Consider the following 13,637-nt stretch of genomic DNA (forward strand, 5'->3'; position numbering starts at 1 on the left):
GAGCGCCCACCCCCAGTGCGTTAGAGGAAAGAGCCACCTGTCCTGTTCTTCCCCAGAAGCTGCTTTGTGCCAGGCAGAGTTCTAGGTGGCGGCAGAGGCCCCATGGTGAACAACAGGGCACAGTGAACAAGTAAATCAGTAACTAGATCATGACAAAGCTACGTGAAAAGCCCGAAGGAGAAGAACGGGGTGCAGTGAGGGGATCTGGCTTGGAGGTCACTTAAAGATTGGGAGTCGGAAGGAATGGGAGGCAGTGATATTTATGTATGCATTCTGGTGCCCGCAGGTGCCAAACCTTCTAGCCAATGGGATACAAAAGCGAAGGTAGACCAGCAGTCTGCCCTCTGAGAGTGTACAGTCTGTTGGGCAGAAAACTGGCAAGAAAACGTATAAACAGGATGATTTTGAGAGAGAGACATATGCTATGAGGAAAACAAAAAATATAGAGAGGGTAGCTGTGGAGTAGCTTTGCACACTGGAGCATCTCTCCCAGCAAGCAAAGTCAGAGGAGGCTTCTGGAAGATGAGCGGGTTGAGAGGTTCAGGGCTATGGTGACTGAGGGAGGAGAGAACTTTACATGGGGATTTAGAAGGGCCCCTCTTAAAGGGCGGCACCTGAGGGAAACCAGGAGCCCGAAGCAAGGACTGGGCAGGGCTTTCCAGGCAAGAGAAAACAGCTAGGGTAGATAACTATCAAGAGGAGGGTCAAGGAGCAGCACAGAGCCAGGGAGAAGGAAGGTAAGGGGGAGAGAAAAGTGCTTTGAAGCCCAGTGTAAAAAGTTGGATTCTATGCTGGACGCCGGGGTTGGCCTGGGGACCGTGGGGCTCGACATGCGCTCATCACGCGCTTTGCCTCCGCCTCTGTGACGTCATTGGGGACTATGACGTCACGGCGAGACGCTTCTGCCCCACTAGCCCGGGCGCCCCCGCACCGCAGTAACATCGCGGAGGTCCCCAGGCGCCTAGGTCATGAAACCTTAGACCATGTCGAAACGCGACATCGTCCTCACCAATGTCACCGTTGTCCAGCTGCTGCGACAGCCATGCCGGGGTGAGGGAGGCAACGGGGCGATCTTAGGGAAGGGGAGACGGGGCAGTCAGGAGCCCCTGCGGCACTCGTGCCCGCCTCGCTGTGTGCAGGAGGGAGGGGGCAGGAGGCCGGCTGCGGCGTCCCTTCCCTCCCGCTCTCCTGCCCCACCCTCCCTACCCCTGCCCTACCGGTGGAGTGGTTTCTCTAGCGATGGTGGCGGGCCAGGAAGAGGGTCCCCACCTGCCTTGGCGCCGCTAGTAAGTGGTGGAAGGGTGGAATCCGGGCCGGAGCCGCGCTTTCCAGCGCGCGTTTCTGGAGATGAACGCTCCGGTCGCCCAGCGCCAAAGGGCGGCTTGGGGTTTGGTGGGCTTTGTCCCCTTGGGCGCTAGCAACCTGCAGGGTCCACGCCAAGCGCTTTCTACGCGTGCACGCACTGAAGCCTCACAACCCCTGGGGGAGGCCAGGTTGTTTACTGTCGCCACTCACGGAGCGGCCACAGAGGTAAGAGAGCGCAAGTCGCCTCCCTAGGGCTCTCAGCATCGGAATGGCAAAGTTGACACTCAGGGTACCCCGCTCGCCCCCACTGGGCAGCCCTACCCATCCAGCCAGAGTTGCACAACGCACTCCAGCCGGATGAACCCAGGTCGGCCCGCAGGGCAACACGCATTCCCTCGCTGCCTCTGCACTGGCGGACCGGGCCGGGGTGGGCGGGAAGCCAGGGTCAAGGAGGTGGGAGGGACCACCAAGAAGCAGCTCCCGCCCAGACGGTTCTCTGCTGCCGGCTGCGAACCTCCTCCCTGCTCAAACCTCGGGCCTCGGTTTCCGCCCTATAAGGTGGTTTATAGCGCACGCCTTACAGCGCTCAGTGAGCTGGTGCACGCAAGGGCTCAGCACATTGCCTAGCACGTGTCGGCGCCCAGGAAGTGCCAGCGTCATCCTAATTAGGAGAGCGTGCGCCCGTGCCCTTGTTTCACCTACCAGGTGACGCTTCATCACTGAAGCTCCTTCAGGCTTTCCCTTCTAGTGCAGCAGCTTTCCTCCAGCCCAGGCACCCCACCCTGGAGTGGAGGGGAGGAGAGGAAGCCTGGGGTAAGATGGGAGAGGAGAACCACCTGAGTTTTCTTTTGAAAGGTCCAGAGGAATAGGCTCAGATTCCCACTCAATCCCATGGACAAATCTTCCCCTCTAGTGATCGTGGAAGCAGAACCCCTAGGAATGCAAACATCCTAGAGTCACCAAAACCACAGGGTCATTGCCGCAAATAAACACTCAATACCTTTAGGAACTGGTATTGCCATAGGAAACCCAAAACGCAGGCTCAGACCACATGGTCTGCAGCAGCCCCTAGAGGTCAGGGGACCCCACAGGCCAGCTGGCCCGTGGCTTCCAGCCCACCTTCTCCCAGTGCCTTTGACTCTGGCGCCCAGAGCAGGGGCCACCTTCCTCCTCCAGCCCCACTCCAACCTCTTCTCACTTCCTATCCTCACAAATACTCTTAGTAGCAATTTCCTCCCTCTGTTGACGCCAGCACCTACTGGGTGGTGAGATCTGAGTCCTCACAGTAGCCCCCAGGCAGAAGGTCAGACGTGGCCCCAGCAAACAGGCCAGAGAGGTCATTAACTTGCTCAAGACTACACAGCTGGCAGGCGGCTGGGCAGGGCATGAGAGTCAGGCGGGATTCCCAGCTGGAAACCTCTGCCGACCTGACTGCTGCCTCCACATCTGCCCTCCTCTCCTCCTCATTGGCAGCCAGGCTCACATACATCTGAGCACCGGGATTTTCAAATGCAGTATGGGAGTGGGGGTGTGTACATTTGCAGAGGCGGACGCTGCTTGGGTTTCCAGCCGTTTTACCTCTATTTCCTACTCTGAGGATAAGAATCATCCGGAGTGCTTTTAGAACCAGGATTCCTGGACCTCTGAGTCAGATTTCCCTGGGAAGAGGCCTACCCTGGGGTTCTTATCATAACAGCTTGTGCTCTGCTGAATTAGAGCAATTATCAGATGAGTTTGGGAAACGATCTTTGAAGTACTCATGTAAGTGGACTCTTTCCTAGACACTCTCATAAGCATTACATCACCTCCCTTCATCATCAGAGTGACTCTCGGAAGTACCATCATCTTCCTTTTACAGAGGAGGAAACTGAGGCACAGGCAATATCATCCCAAGTGATTGTTAAAAAGACATGTGCACTGAGTGAGACTCTCCAGGAAAGGGGCCCTGGCATTGGTATTTTAAAGCAAGCCCACCCCCTGCTCATTGTTTGGATCAGGTATTTGGGGAAACAGCTAGATGGTTAGCCACCAGGGGCCAGGAGCCAGCAATGGGCTCTGGGTGGCCAAAATGGTTCATTCTCTCCCACCGTGATGGCGCAGCTCATTCCCCCCATCCAACCCCCAACAGTGACCAGAGCACCACCCCCACCGGAGCCCAAGGTTGAGGCCGAGCCAGAGCCCCAGCCTGAGGCCGAACCAGAGCCCCAGCCTGAGCCAGAGCCCCAGCCTGAGCCAGAGCCTGAGCCAGTCAACGAGGAACCCCCACCTCCTCAACCTAAGAAGGCTTCTGTGGTTCAGAAGCTGACAGTAGGCATCAATGGGTGAGTTGGCCCCGGCCCAAGCCATGCCTGAAATCTTAGGGCCCAGTCTTTCCTCTGGTTGCTGCCTGGGGCATCTCCCCATTTCGCACCGTCAGTGCCTTCATTCTGCCCACCCTTAGGAAACACAGGGAAAAAGGGCTCCACGCTCAGAGAGCTCACATGCCGGAGGGAAGACAGCAATGAAAGAAGGAACACGACAGTTCAGTGACGCACGTTGGGAACAGTGTGGAAGTTGGTTACATTGAGACTGGGGAGCGCAGCGGCAGCCAACTCTGGGCTCAGTGCGCTAAGTTGGTGTGTGGAGCAAGCAAGGGAGGAAGGGGAAGGGAGGTGGGAAGCTGGCAGGGGCCCGGCAGGCCACGGTAAGCAGTCTAGATCTGGTTTTACTAATTGAGAGCCGTAGAGGTGTTCAGGCCAAGTGACATACCCTGACCTGAAGTACTAGAGGATCCATCCGGCTACAAGTCAGGAATGCGAGGGAGCGACAGATGGCTAGAAGAAGCAGGAAAAGCAGTTAAGAGCCTGGAGAGGACACCTGGGCAAGAGAGGACAGTGCCCACACTTTGCCTTCTTTCCCCAGACTGAGGAGTCCCACCCAGCCCCCTAGAGTGCACCTCCTCTATCATCCCTTTCTCTCCCATCCCCTCCTCTGCCTGCCGGCAGTGAGGATTCTGAGCGCAACCCCACCAGCCTTGTCCCTGAACAGATTCGGACGCATCGGTCGCCTGGTGCTCCGCGCCTGCATGGAGAAGGATGTTAAGGTGGTGGCGGTGAACGATCCATTCATTGACCCGGAATATATGGTGAGCAGCGGGCAGAGCGGAGGCCTGGGAAAGGTGGGACAGGGGTGGGGAGGAGAGCTTCCTGGAAGCTTCCCAGATGCCATGTGGAACCTTCACCAAGGTAGAGACTCCCCAGGGATGCTCATGCCTCCACCCTTGCCACCCAAGACTGGGAGCCGTCCTGTCCCCCACAGGTGTACATGTTTAAATATGACTCCACCCATGGCCAGTACAAGGGGAGTGTGGAGTACAGGAATGGAAAGCTGGTGGTAGACAAGCAGGAGATCAGCGTCTTCCAGTGGTAAGCACAGCTGGCTGACGCCTGCCTGCAGCATATTAATGCCGGGGCTTGGGGGGGACTGGAACGGGATTCCAACCTCTCAGGTGGCCTCCAAAAACCCCCAAAATGTGTGTGTGCATGCCTCTGGGTCCTGGATCAGAGAGGGGTCTCAGAGAAGTCCCTGACCCCTAAAATGGTTAAAAAGCACTAATCTAGTGTTCTACTCTACTCAAAATACTTTTTATTTAACACACATTTAACATGTTTCCTCACAGGCATGTCAGTTCAGTGAGTATAATGCTCAACTTCTGATTCTCCTTCAACCCCCAAACCTAGTCACCTCCCTCCCCAGGAAATGGCACGGCCATCTAGCCAACCCTTTCCACTCGGTTCCTACACAGCAGCCACAGGGGTCTTTTACAAACGTCAAAGGACCTGGTGACTCCTGCACTCAGACCTTCCAATGGCTTCCCATCCCCCCATGAATAAAATCCCAGCTCCTACGGGAGGGCCCCAACACTATGCGCTGCCCCCCTGCCTTTTCTCATCATCCCAACCACTCCAGCCGTCCATGGAACCATACGCTGTCTTTTTTTTTTTTTTAAGAGTTTATTTGTTTATTTGATAGAGATTACAAGTAGTCAGAGAGGCAGGCAGAGAGAGAGGAGGAAGTAGGCTCCCTGCAGAGCAGAGAGCCTGATGCCGGGCTCCATTCCAGGACCCTGAGACCATGACCTGAGCCGAGGGCAGAGGCTTTAACCCACTGAGCCACCCAGGTGCCCCCACACCCTGTCTTTCTAATGTGAATTAGCAGCCCCCGTGGACCCCTCCACAGTGTGAGATTTTCCCCCTCACTCTGGCTGCGCGCACCGGCCCTGGGGTGCAGACTCTCCCAGCCTCGGGGCTTGTACCTGCGGGCAGGAGGGCTTGTGCTGAGGTGCTCGGCCTCTGGGTGTGGGAGTGGGAGGGTGGGTGGAGGCAGGGACTGGAGACTTGGTGCCAATGAGAAGCTGCCCGACCCAAGTTTGAAATCTTAACACCAAACACAGTTCCAGCAGAGGAGTCGCTGTCCAGCCATCCCATGTCCTTTCCTTACTCGGCCTGGCACTGCTGCCACTCAAGGCACTTTCCCTGTCTTCCTGGTCCCCACACAGTTGTCCCCTCAATGGCACCAGATGCTGTCCTCTCTGGTGACTCAAGCAGCGTTTCCCATCTGCCCCGCTCCCGCCCCTAGGCCGTGTTCTCTGGGCACTTGGCAGAAGCCAGGTTGCTTTACGTGCTTTACTCCCACCTCACCCCTTCCTGGTTGGGTGACTTTGGGCAAGAGATTGAACTTGCCCTAGCCTGTTTCATGGGGCATCTGATGGGGATGATGATCACAGCCCCCAGAGCGGGAGCAGGGAGCACAGTCGGAGGTAAAAGGTGTGTGGGGACACCAGGAAGGGCATCTCCCCCCAAAGCCACAGCCACATTGCCAGGAGGGCCCCCCCTTGCTTCACGTCAACATCACAGACACAGGCCGTGACTCTGGGTAGAGTCTTCCTTGAAGAATGAATGAACGCAATCTTCAAACCAGCCAGCCCTCTGGACAGAAGGGCAGGGCCCAGGACAATCTAGAGAAAGGGCTGGGGTCTTCTGGGGTGCCAGCTTCTCCCCTCCTCCCTGCCCTGGGGCTAGCTGGCTCTGAGAAATGCCAGGATCGGTACTTACTCCTCAGGTCACCAGGGTTCAAGGGGTTAATACAGGTAAGAGAACTTAGAACACGAGCACATGGCAGGTGTTTGGTAAACATGTAGAATGGTTAACAAAACCCACAAACATTGATTGAAACCTGCCAGGCTCAGTGGCGTGGAGTGGTCTAGAGGACAAGACAGATGTTAACAAATCATCACAGAAGAAAACACCACTGTTGGGATAAGCCCTGTGAGGGGAAGAAACCAGTATACGGTTTCTTTATTCATCACTTGTTGGCTAAAGCCAAGTAGAAAACGGCAACATATAGTTGATGTTTAATGTTTCAAATACAAAGGTTTGATATCGAGTAGAAATGTGATCTTCTCAAACAGGAAACAAAATCTTTTTTTTTTTTTTTTAAGATTGATTTATTTGAAAGAGAGAAAGAGAGCAGGAGGTAGGGAGAAAGAAATCCAAGCAGACTCCAGGCTGAGAGGGAGCCCGACACAGGGTTCGATCCATGATCCCGAGATCCCGAGATCCCAACCAAGAACTGACCACCCAGGCGGCCTCCTTTCCCTTTCTAATGTAAACACTAGCCACTGCTGGCCCGGGGCTGCCTCAGGCTTCAGTCCCCCCCCCCCCCCCAACCCCCGGAGCTCTCCGGGATGCAATGTGTCCTCAGAGAGCTGCCCAGCCTCTGGCAGGGGGAGCCATGTGGTAAGGAGGGGCAAGGAGGGCCATGGGGAGATTGCCAGGGCCGGGGATCAGAAGCAGCCAGCCAGCCTCACCTTCCTGGGGTGCATTCTGGGCAGCACGAGAGGAATAGGCCTGAGCTGGCTGGGAGCAGTCAGGGTTGGTTCCCCTTGAGGGGCTGAGGCCTGAGGAAGGTGGCAGCTGGTCCCCAGGCACAGCAGGGATGGTCAAGAAAAGTGGCCTGCAAGGTGGAGTCAGTGATGGGAGGGGAGCCCAGCAGGGTGGACATCGGGACAGTGAGGATGTTGGGCTTGGGGGGAAGAGATGGTTGCAGGCCAGGCAGGAAGGCGTCTGGTCAGCCTCTGGCACCGTGAAGGCCACGACTGCAAAGGCCAGGGCATGCAGAAAGAGACTGACTCGGGCACTGCCACCCCTCCACAGCATGCAGCCCCGGGACATTCCCTGGAAGTCTGTCGGGAACCCCTTTGTGGTGGAGTCCACAGGCGTGTACCTGTCCTTAGAGGAAGCTTCAGTAAGTGGGGGACAGGTGCCCAGGGCTGGGCAGTGGGAGGGGGCGTGGAGGTGGTGCTCGAAGGGCCCCCCCTGACACCTGTGCTGCTCCTCTAGGACCACATCGAGGCCGGTGCCGCACGTGTGGTCATCTCCGCACCCTCACCCAATGCGCCCATATTTGTCATGGGGGTAAATGAGAAGGACTATGATCCTGGCTCCATGAAAGTCGTCAGGTAACAGGCAGCCAACATTCTCAAGAGTGTGGGTGGCACCCAGAGGACATGCCAGCCTCACCCTCTTCACCCCCACCCACAGCAGACCCCTGGCGCTGCTTCACACCTCCCTTCCCAAAGCCTTAATGCCATTGTGCTAACGTTTCCCTGAAACTGGCTGTTAGAACAGCAGGACTCCTGGAGAACATGCTCAGGGAGCTTCTCAAACCATACCACTGGGGCACCCCCATTGACCCACAAAACCAGGCCCCTGTGCATCAGCCAGGAGGGAGGGGAGGGTGCAGGGCTGGCTCTGCGACTCCCCTCACGGTGCCCTCTCACACCCACGCCCTTTCAGCAATGCCTCCTGCACCACCAATTGCCTGGCCCCCCTTGCCAAGGTCATCCATGAGCAATTTGGGATTGTGGAAGGGCTGATGGTGAGTTGGGGAGAGGGACTGTAGCAGAAGGGGTGACAGGAAAACTCTACCTCTTCTTCCCAGTACTGCTTAGTGTGTGGGGTGAACAGGGAGAGAGAGTTTGGGGAGGAAGTGGTGAAGTCTCTTAAAACACCTGGCAACTTGCAGACAAGGCTGGACCCTGGCCTGCACGTGGCCCTCTTGTGGTCTGTGGGGGTGGTCCCACCAGCATCCACACCTGGGTCACCACCTCAGGCCTGAGAAAAAGAGGCAGGGGAGCTTAGGAGGAAGGGCTCACCTCGGCCTTCTTCTTCCCCAAGACCACAGTTCATTCCTACACTGCCACCCAGAAGACGGTGGACGGGCCATCAAAGAAGTCCTGGCGAGATGGGCGAGGTGCCCATCAGAACATCATCCCAGCCTCCACAGGGGCTGCCAAGGCCGTCGGCAAAGTCATCCCAGACCTCAAAGGGTATATGAGGGCAGAAAGCTGCAACTAGGGTTGGGGTTACACCCCAGGAGGACTGGACTGGCTCCCAATCCCTGAAGTGTCTGTTGAGGGGAAAGTAGAGACGATGTGGGATGGATGGAAAGGTCCTGGGTTGACTCCCATCTCTAATGTGGGATTCTCCAGGAAGCTGACAGGAATGGCGTTCCGGGTGCCAACCCCAGATGTATCTGTTGTGGACCTGACTTGCCGCCTGGCCCAGCCTACCTCGTATGAGGCCATCAAAGACGCCATAAAAGCAGCAGCCAAGGGGCCTATGGTGGGCATCCTCGCCTACACCGAGGATGAGGTAGGGGCTGAGGAGGGGACCCCCGGGGAGGAGCCCTCTGGGCAGAATATGTGATTTTCCACTTGCCAAAGAGCTGCTACAATGTATCAAGACAGGGACTGCAGGGCTGGGAAGGTCTGCTCTTGCTGCCTCAGGATCTTTGCACTTGCTGTTGCTTTGGACTAGGTACCTTTTCTTCCAGGTGGCCTCATAGTCTGCCCTCACCTCCTCCAAGTCTCTACTTCAATCCCTGTCCTCAGTAAGATAGTCTCTTTCTGTCCCTTTCCCTTACCTGAAATTTCATTTCATAGTCACCGTTGGCCCTGCTAGCATGTGCACAAGAAAGCAGGGACTTTGGGACTCCCTGGCTCCAGCCATCGTCCCAGGGCCGGGTACCCCAGCAGGTGCTCAATGTGAGCTTAGTGTTCAGGACAGTGGCTCCTCTTTTTCAACACTTGTTCAGGGCAGGCCATGGCCAGGGGCCTTCCCTGTGAAGAAGGATGTCACCGTGCATTTGCTGGCAGCCGTGCCATCCCTGTACCTCCACCTCTGGTGCTGTCTCAGCTTTAACTCCTACAGCTCCCCTCTCACACAGCCACCAGGATCTCTGGTTTTAAGGAAAGCACATCACATCCTCCGGCTGCTGAAAACCTTCCTCTGTGGCCTTACACCACATCACTAGGGCTAAACCCTCAGGGCCTCTGTGCTGTAGTTCCTTCCACCTCAGCCACTGTGGAGGGCCTGAGGTGACTAGATTCTCCTAGACCTCCAGACCCAGCCTCCCTGTGTGCCCTCAGAGAGGGCCTCTATGCTGGCCCCCCATGGTGGTGAAAACGTGCATCACTGCCGGGAAGTGATGTGTATTGGTGCAGCAGCAGCAGGTCTGTGGTCTTTGTCCTCTGGCTGCAGACAAAGCCCCCGCGTTCCTTCCTCTCACCGTCCCCAGAACCTGGGCACAGCAGGGCTCCACCAGATCTTGTAGGTGAAGGGATGGCCCATGTACCTAAGAGTCGGAGCCTGGGCTCCTGGAAGGCCTTGCTCTGCGACCCACACTTATCTTTGAAATTCGGACGCCCAGGTCGTCTCCACGGACTTCGTGGGCAACACCCACTCGTCCATCTTCGACGCTAAGGCCGGCATCGCACTCAACAACAACTTCGTGAAGCTAATTTCCTGGTGAGGGGAGAGGAATCCCGGGGCGTGGGGGGCGGACCAGGAGCTGTCAGGAGGGATGACCAACCCCCCTCCTCCCTCCCCAGGTACGACAACGAATACGGGTACAGCCACCGTGTGGTGGATCTACTCCGCTATATGTTCAGCCGCAACAAGTGAAGCAGGATGGCCCCTCCTCCGCTTCCCCGGGTTCCGGGCCCTGGAACCTTTACCTCCCGTTCCCGCTCTCGCCTCCCCGGGGGAAGGAGGACGCCCCGCTGTAGAAATAAAAACACAGAGTGTCACAGCCGCACCCCCGTCTCTGCGCCGGTCACTATGGGGTCACGGCACGCCCGGCACTTAACCGCGCCCCACCTGCACCCGCCGGCCACCTCGCCCCACCTCCGAGCCTAGCTCCGCGCGGGCGCACTGGGGCTCCGCAGGCTCCGTGGGCCGGCCGCGGGCCGTGACGTCAATGCGCCGGCGCCGCCGGCCTCCAGCTCCCAGAAGGCCGCGCGGGTCGCGGCGGAGGCAGGTGGGCTGCGAGCCCGGGCTCGGGCGCCAGGCAGGCCGAGGCAGAGACCCGCGCTCCGGCGGGCTCGGGCTGCCGGTGCCATGACCCTGTTCCACTTCGGGAACTGTTTCGCTCTGGCCTACTTCCCCTACTTCATCACCTACAAGTGCAGCGGCCTGTGAGTGCGGGGCGTCCGCGGGCGGGAGGGCGCGGGCCCGGGCTAAGCCTCACCGCCCGCTCCTGCAGGTCTGAGTACAACGCCTTCTGGAAGTGCGTGCAGGCCGGGGTCACCTACCTCTTCGTGCAGCTGTGCAAGGTGAGGACGCCTGGGTCCCCCCGAAAATACCCTGGAAGACGTGCTCCGGAAGGGGTGGAACCTGGGGAGAGGTCCCCGAGCAACTTTTGTATAGCACTTTAGTAAAATGGAGAAAACTCTGTTGTGTGGTGGAGCGTTTTGTACTTTTAGGGGACGCGAAGGAACCCCAGGGTCCACTGGGTTCACTGCTAACACTGCTGGGGTAGCTAGCCCTGGCACCTGCAAGCCTTACCCGATGGCCTGGGATCACCACAGAACCCAAACTTGAGACCCCTATCCTCTGTCTCCCCCGATCCTGTAATCTCATCCCCCTTCTGGTGGTCTCTCTCCACAAGGGTCCCCTGAACCCCAGAGCCTTACCCTCCACATCCACACTGAGTTCCTACATATTCCACTTGGTTTATTCTCTTCCTCTGCAGTGATCTCTCTGTTTCCTGTTCTCAGATGCTGTTCCTGGCCACTTTTTTCCCCACCTGGGAAGGCGGCATCTATGACTTCATTGGGGTGAGTGGGGCAAGGGAGGGGGAAGGAGTGCAGGAGTGGGGCCCCCTGGCACCTGTGCTTACTCAAGCCTCAACCTGACCCACAGGAGTTCATGAAGGCCAGCGTGGATGTGGCAGACCTGATAGGCCTAAACCTTGTCATGTCCCGGAATGCAGGCAAGGGGGAGTACAAGATCATGGTTGCTGCCCTGGGCTGGGCCACCGCCGAGCTCATTATGTCCCGGTGTGTGCAGCAGCCTGGAGCCCAGAATCCTGAGAAAGGACACCTGGGTTCTAGGGAGGTGCTGGAGGGCGGGGGCTCAGATTCTGAGTGCTAAGGGTGTTTGGATGCTGGAGAATCCCTCGCTTTGCCTTCCTCAGCTGCATCCCCCTCTGGGTTGGAGCCCGGGGCATTGAGTTTGATTGGAAGTACATCCAGATGAGCATTGACTCCAACATCAGTCTGGTACGAAGTCTTGCTCTCCCACACACCTCCTTCAGTGGCTGTGCTCCCCCTTGAGGCCTGGCCCTGACTTCCTGCCTTCCTGCAGGTCCATTATATCGTCGCATCTGCCCAGGTCTGGATGATAACACGCTATGACCTCTACCACACTTTTCGGCCCGCGGTACTCCTACTGATGTTCCTTAGCGTCTACAAGGCCTTTGTCATGGAGTGAGCTGCATGGGGTTTGAGGCTGGGTCCCAGTGGGGGTGGATTATCTGTTCTCTTCTCATGATGACGTTTCCCCACAGGACCTTCGTCCACCTCTGTTCCCTGGGCAGCTGGACAGCACTGCTGGCCCGGGCAGTAGTAACAGGGCTGCTGGCCCTCAGCACCCTGGCCCTCTATGTCGCCGTTGTCAACGTGCACTCCTAGGCTTGGTGCCCCAGGCATTCACATACCCTTTCTCTGCCTCCAGGTTTCAGTGAAGTAAACAGTATTTGGAACGTTGTTTCTGCCTTCATCTCTGTCTCTCTAGAACGGTCTACCAGTACCACGCTCACTGGGTTCTAGAAGCCCTTGTTCTGGCTTTGAAGCCAGGTAGACAGGCTGGAAACTTGGCCAACACTGGTTTGTTCTGTGTTCTGCAGTGGTTCCCCAGCTCCTTGTTTTTCCCGGATAGAAGGGCTTAGAGTAGAGAGATCATCTCTGAGCAGCTGCAGAGACCAGGGCCCCGGGGCAACAGGTGATAGAAGGGAGCCAGAATCCAGGAATACAGTTCTTGGAAGCTTTTCCTGTCAGCCTTAATGTGGCCCTTCCCTGGCTGCTTTCCTCCGGGGCTCTCAGTCCTGCTCTCCTCTTCCGATCCACCCTTCATATGGCAGCCAAGGAGATCTGTCTGAAATCCCAGTTTTATTAGTGACCCTCCTTGTCTACAACCATCTGAGACTCCCCATTGCACACTGAACAGTCCAGCCACCTGCACACTCGGGTTTGCTCTTAAGAGCAGACGTCCATGATTCCAAGCTCTTCCAGGCTTTGGGTCTGTAGCCATCCCATCCCGTCCTGGCTGGAGTCTCCTCAGGGTGGGCTACAGACACCACTGCGGCCGGCTAGCACGGTAGCTGAGCCCACCAACTTGGATATTGTCCCAGATGTTGCCCTCCCTACCTCTTGTTTCACAAACTCTTTCGGAGCTTCTCAGGTGCAATCAGAAACTGCCCCCGTTAGGCAGACGGCAGAGAGGAGAAAGGCGGCCACTCCAGGTTGGTAGGTGGCAGGTTTAAGAAGCAAGGGAACTTTTCAAGGCTTTTCTTTGGGTTGCAAGACTCCTAGATCTCTGCACCCACCTGCCAAATTTTAAGTTTAGTTCGGGGCCTTAACTGGGTTCAGTCATACACCATCTAGTACCACATCACTATCTCAATGTCCAGCAGTTGAGAATGCACATTCCCAGGACTGAGGGGGTGAGGAGCCTCCCAGCTCACAGGTCAACCTGTCACGTTCACAGACTCTCCAGCTCCAGTATCACCCCGGCCTTTTCCTAGTGGAGCCAGCTGCCTGCCCCATTCCCTCCCTCCCTGAGGGACACGGGTCAGAAGCAGGGCTTTGAACGTCATGTTTATGCCCACCCAGGAAGGAGCTCCTTAGACCCGATGGATCTCCCAAGTCACATGCAATAGAGCAAGTGCCCGTGCCCTCCGTCCCTCTGGCTGTCAGGTCCTGCCACACTGTTGCTTAACCCCAGGCTAGG

The 13,637-nt window shown here is 57.1% G+C and overlaps 2 protein-coding genes across 2 annotated transcripts; both read left to right on the forward strand.

Moving 5' to 3' along the window:
- The first annotated feature begins 983 nt into the window (after positions 1-983).
- Positions 984-10,494, forward strand: GAPDHS (glyceraldehyde-3-phosphate dehydrogenase, spermatogenic). Its single transcript, XM_045988814.1, has 11 exons — positions 984-1,050; positions 3,434-3,626; positions 4,333-4,429; positions 4,603-4,709; positions 7,500-7,590; positions 7,686-7,804; positions 8,142-8,223; positions 8,523-8,674; positions 8,837-8,999; positions 10,057-10,154; positions 10,238-10,494. The coding sequence occupies exons 1-11, from the start codon at positions 984-986 to the stop codon at positions 10,308-10,310; spliced, it is 1,242 nt and encodes a 413-aa protein (XP_045844770.1). The 3' UTR covers positions 10,311-10,494.
- A 121-nt stretch (positions 10,495-10,615) lies between these two features.
- Positions 10,616-12,395, forward strand: TMEM147 (transmembrane protein 147). Its single transcript, XM_045988894.1, has 7 exons — positions 10,616-10,822; positions 10,891-10,960; positions 11,405-11,464; positions 11,550-11,686; positions 11,824-11,908; positions 11,994-12,115; positions 12,196-12,395. Exons 1-7 carry the CDS (start codon positions 10,746-10,748, stop codon positions 12,317-12,319), a joined length of 675 nt encoding a protein of 224 aa, XP_045844850.1. The 5' UTR covers positions 10,616-10,745; the 3' UTR covers positions 12,320-12,395.
- Positions 12,396-13,637: the final 1,242 nt, after the last annotated feature.

Source organism: Meles meles, chromosome 19, assembly GCF_922984935.1.
Source record: "Meles meles chromosome 19, mMelMel3.1 paternal haplotype, whole genome shotgun sequence".
NCBI lineage: Eukaryota > Metazoa > Chordata > Mammalia > Carnivora > Mustelidae > Meles > Meles meles.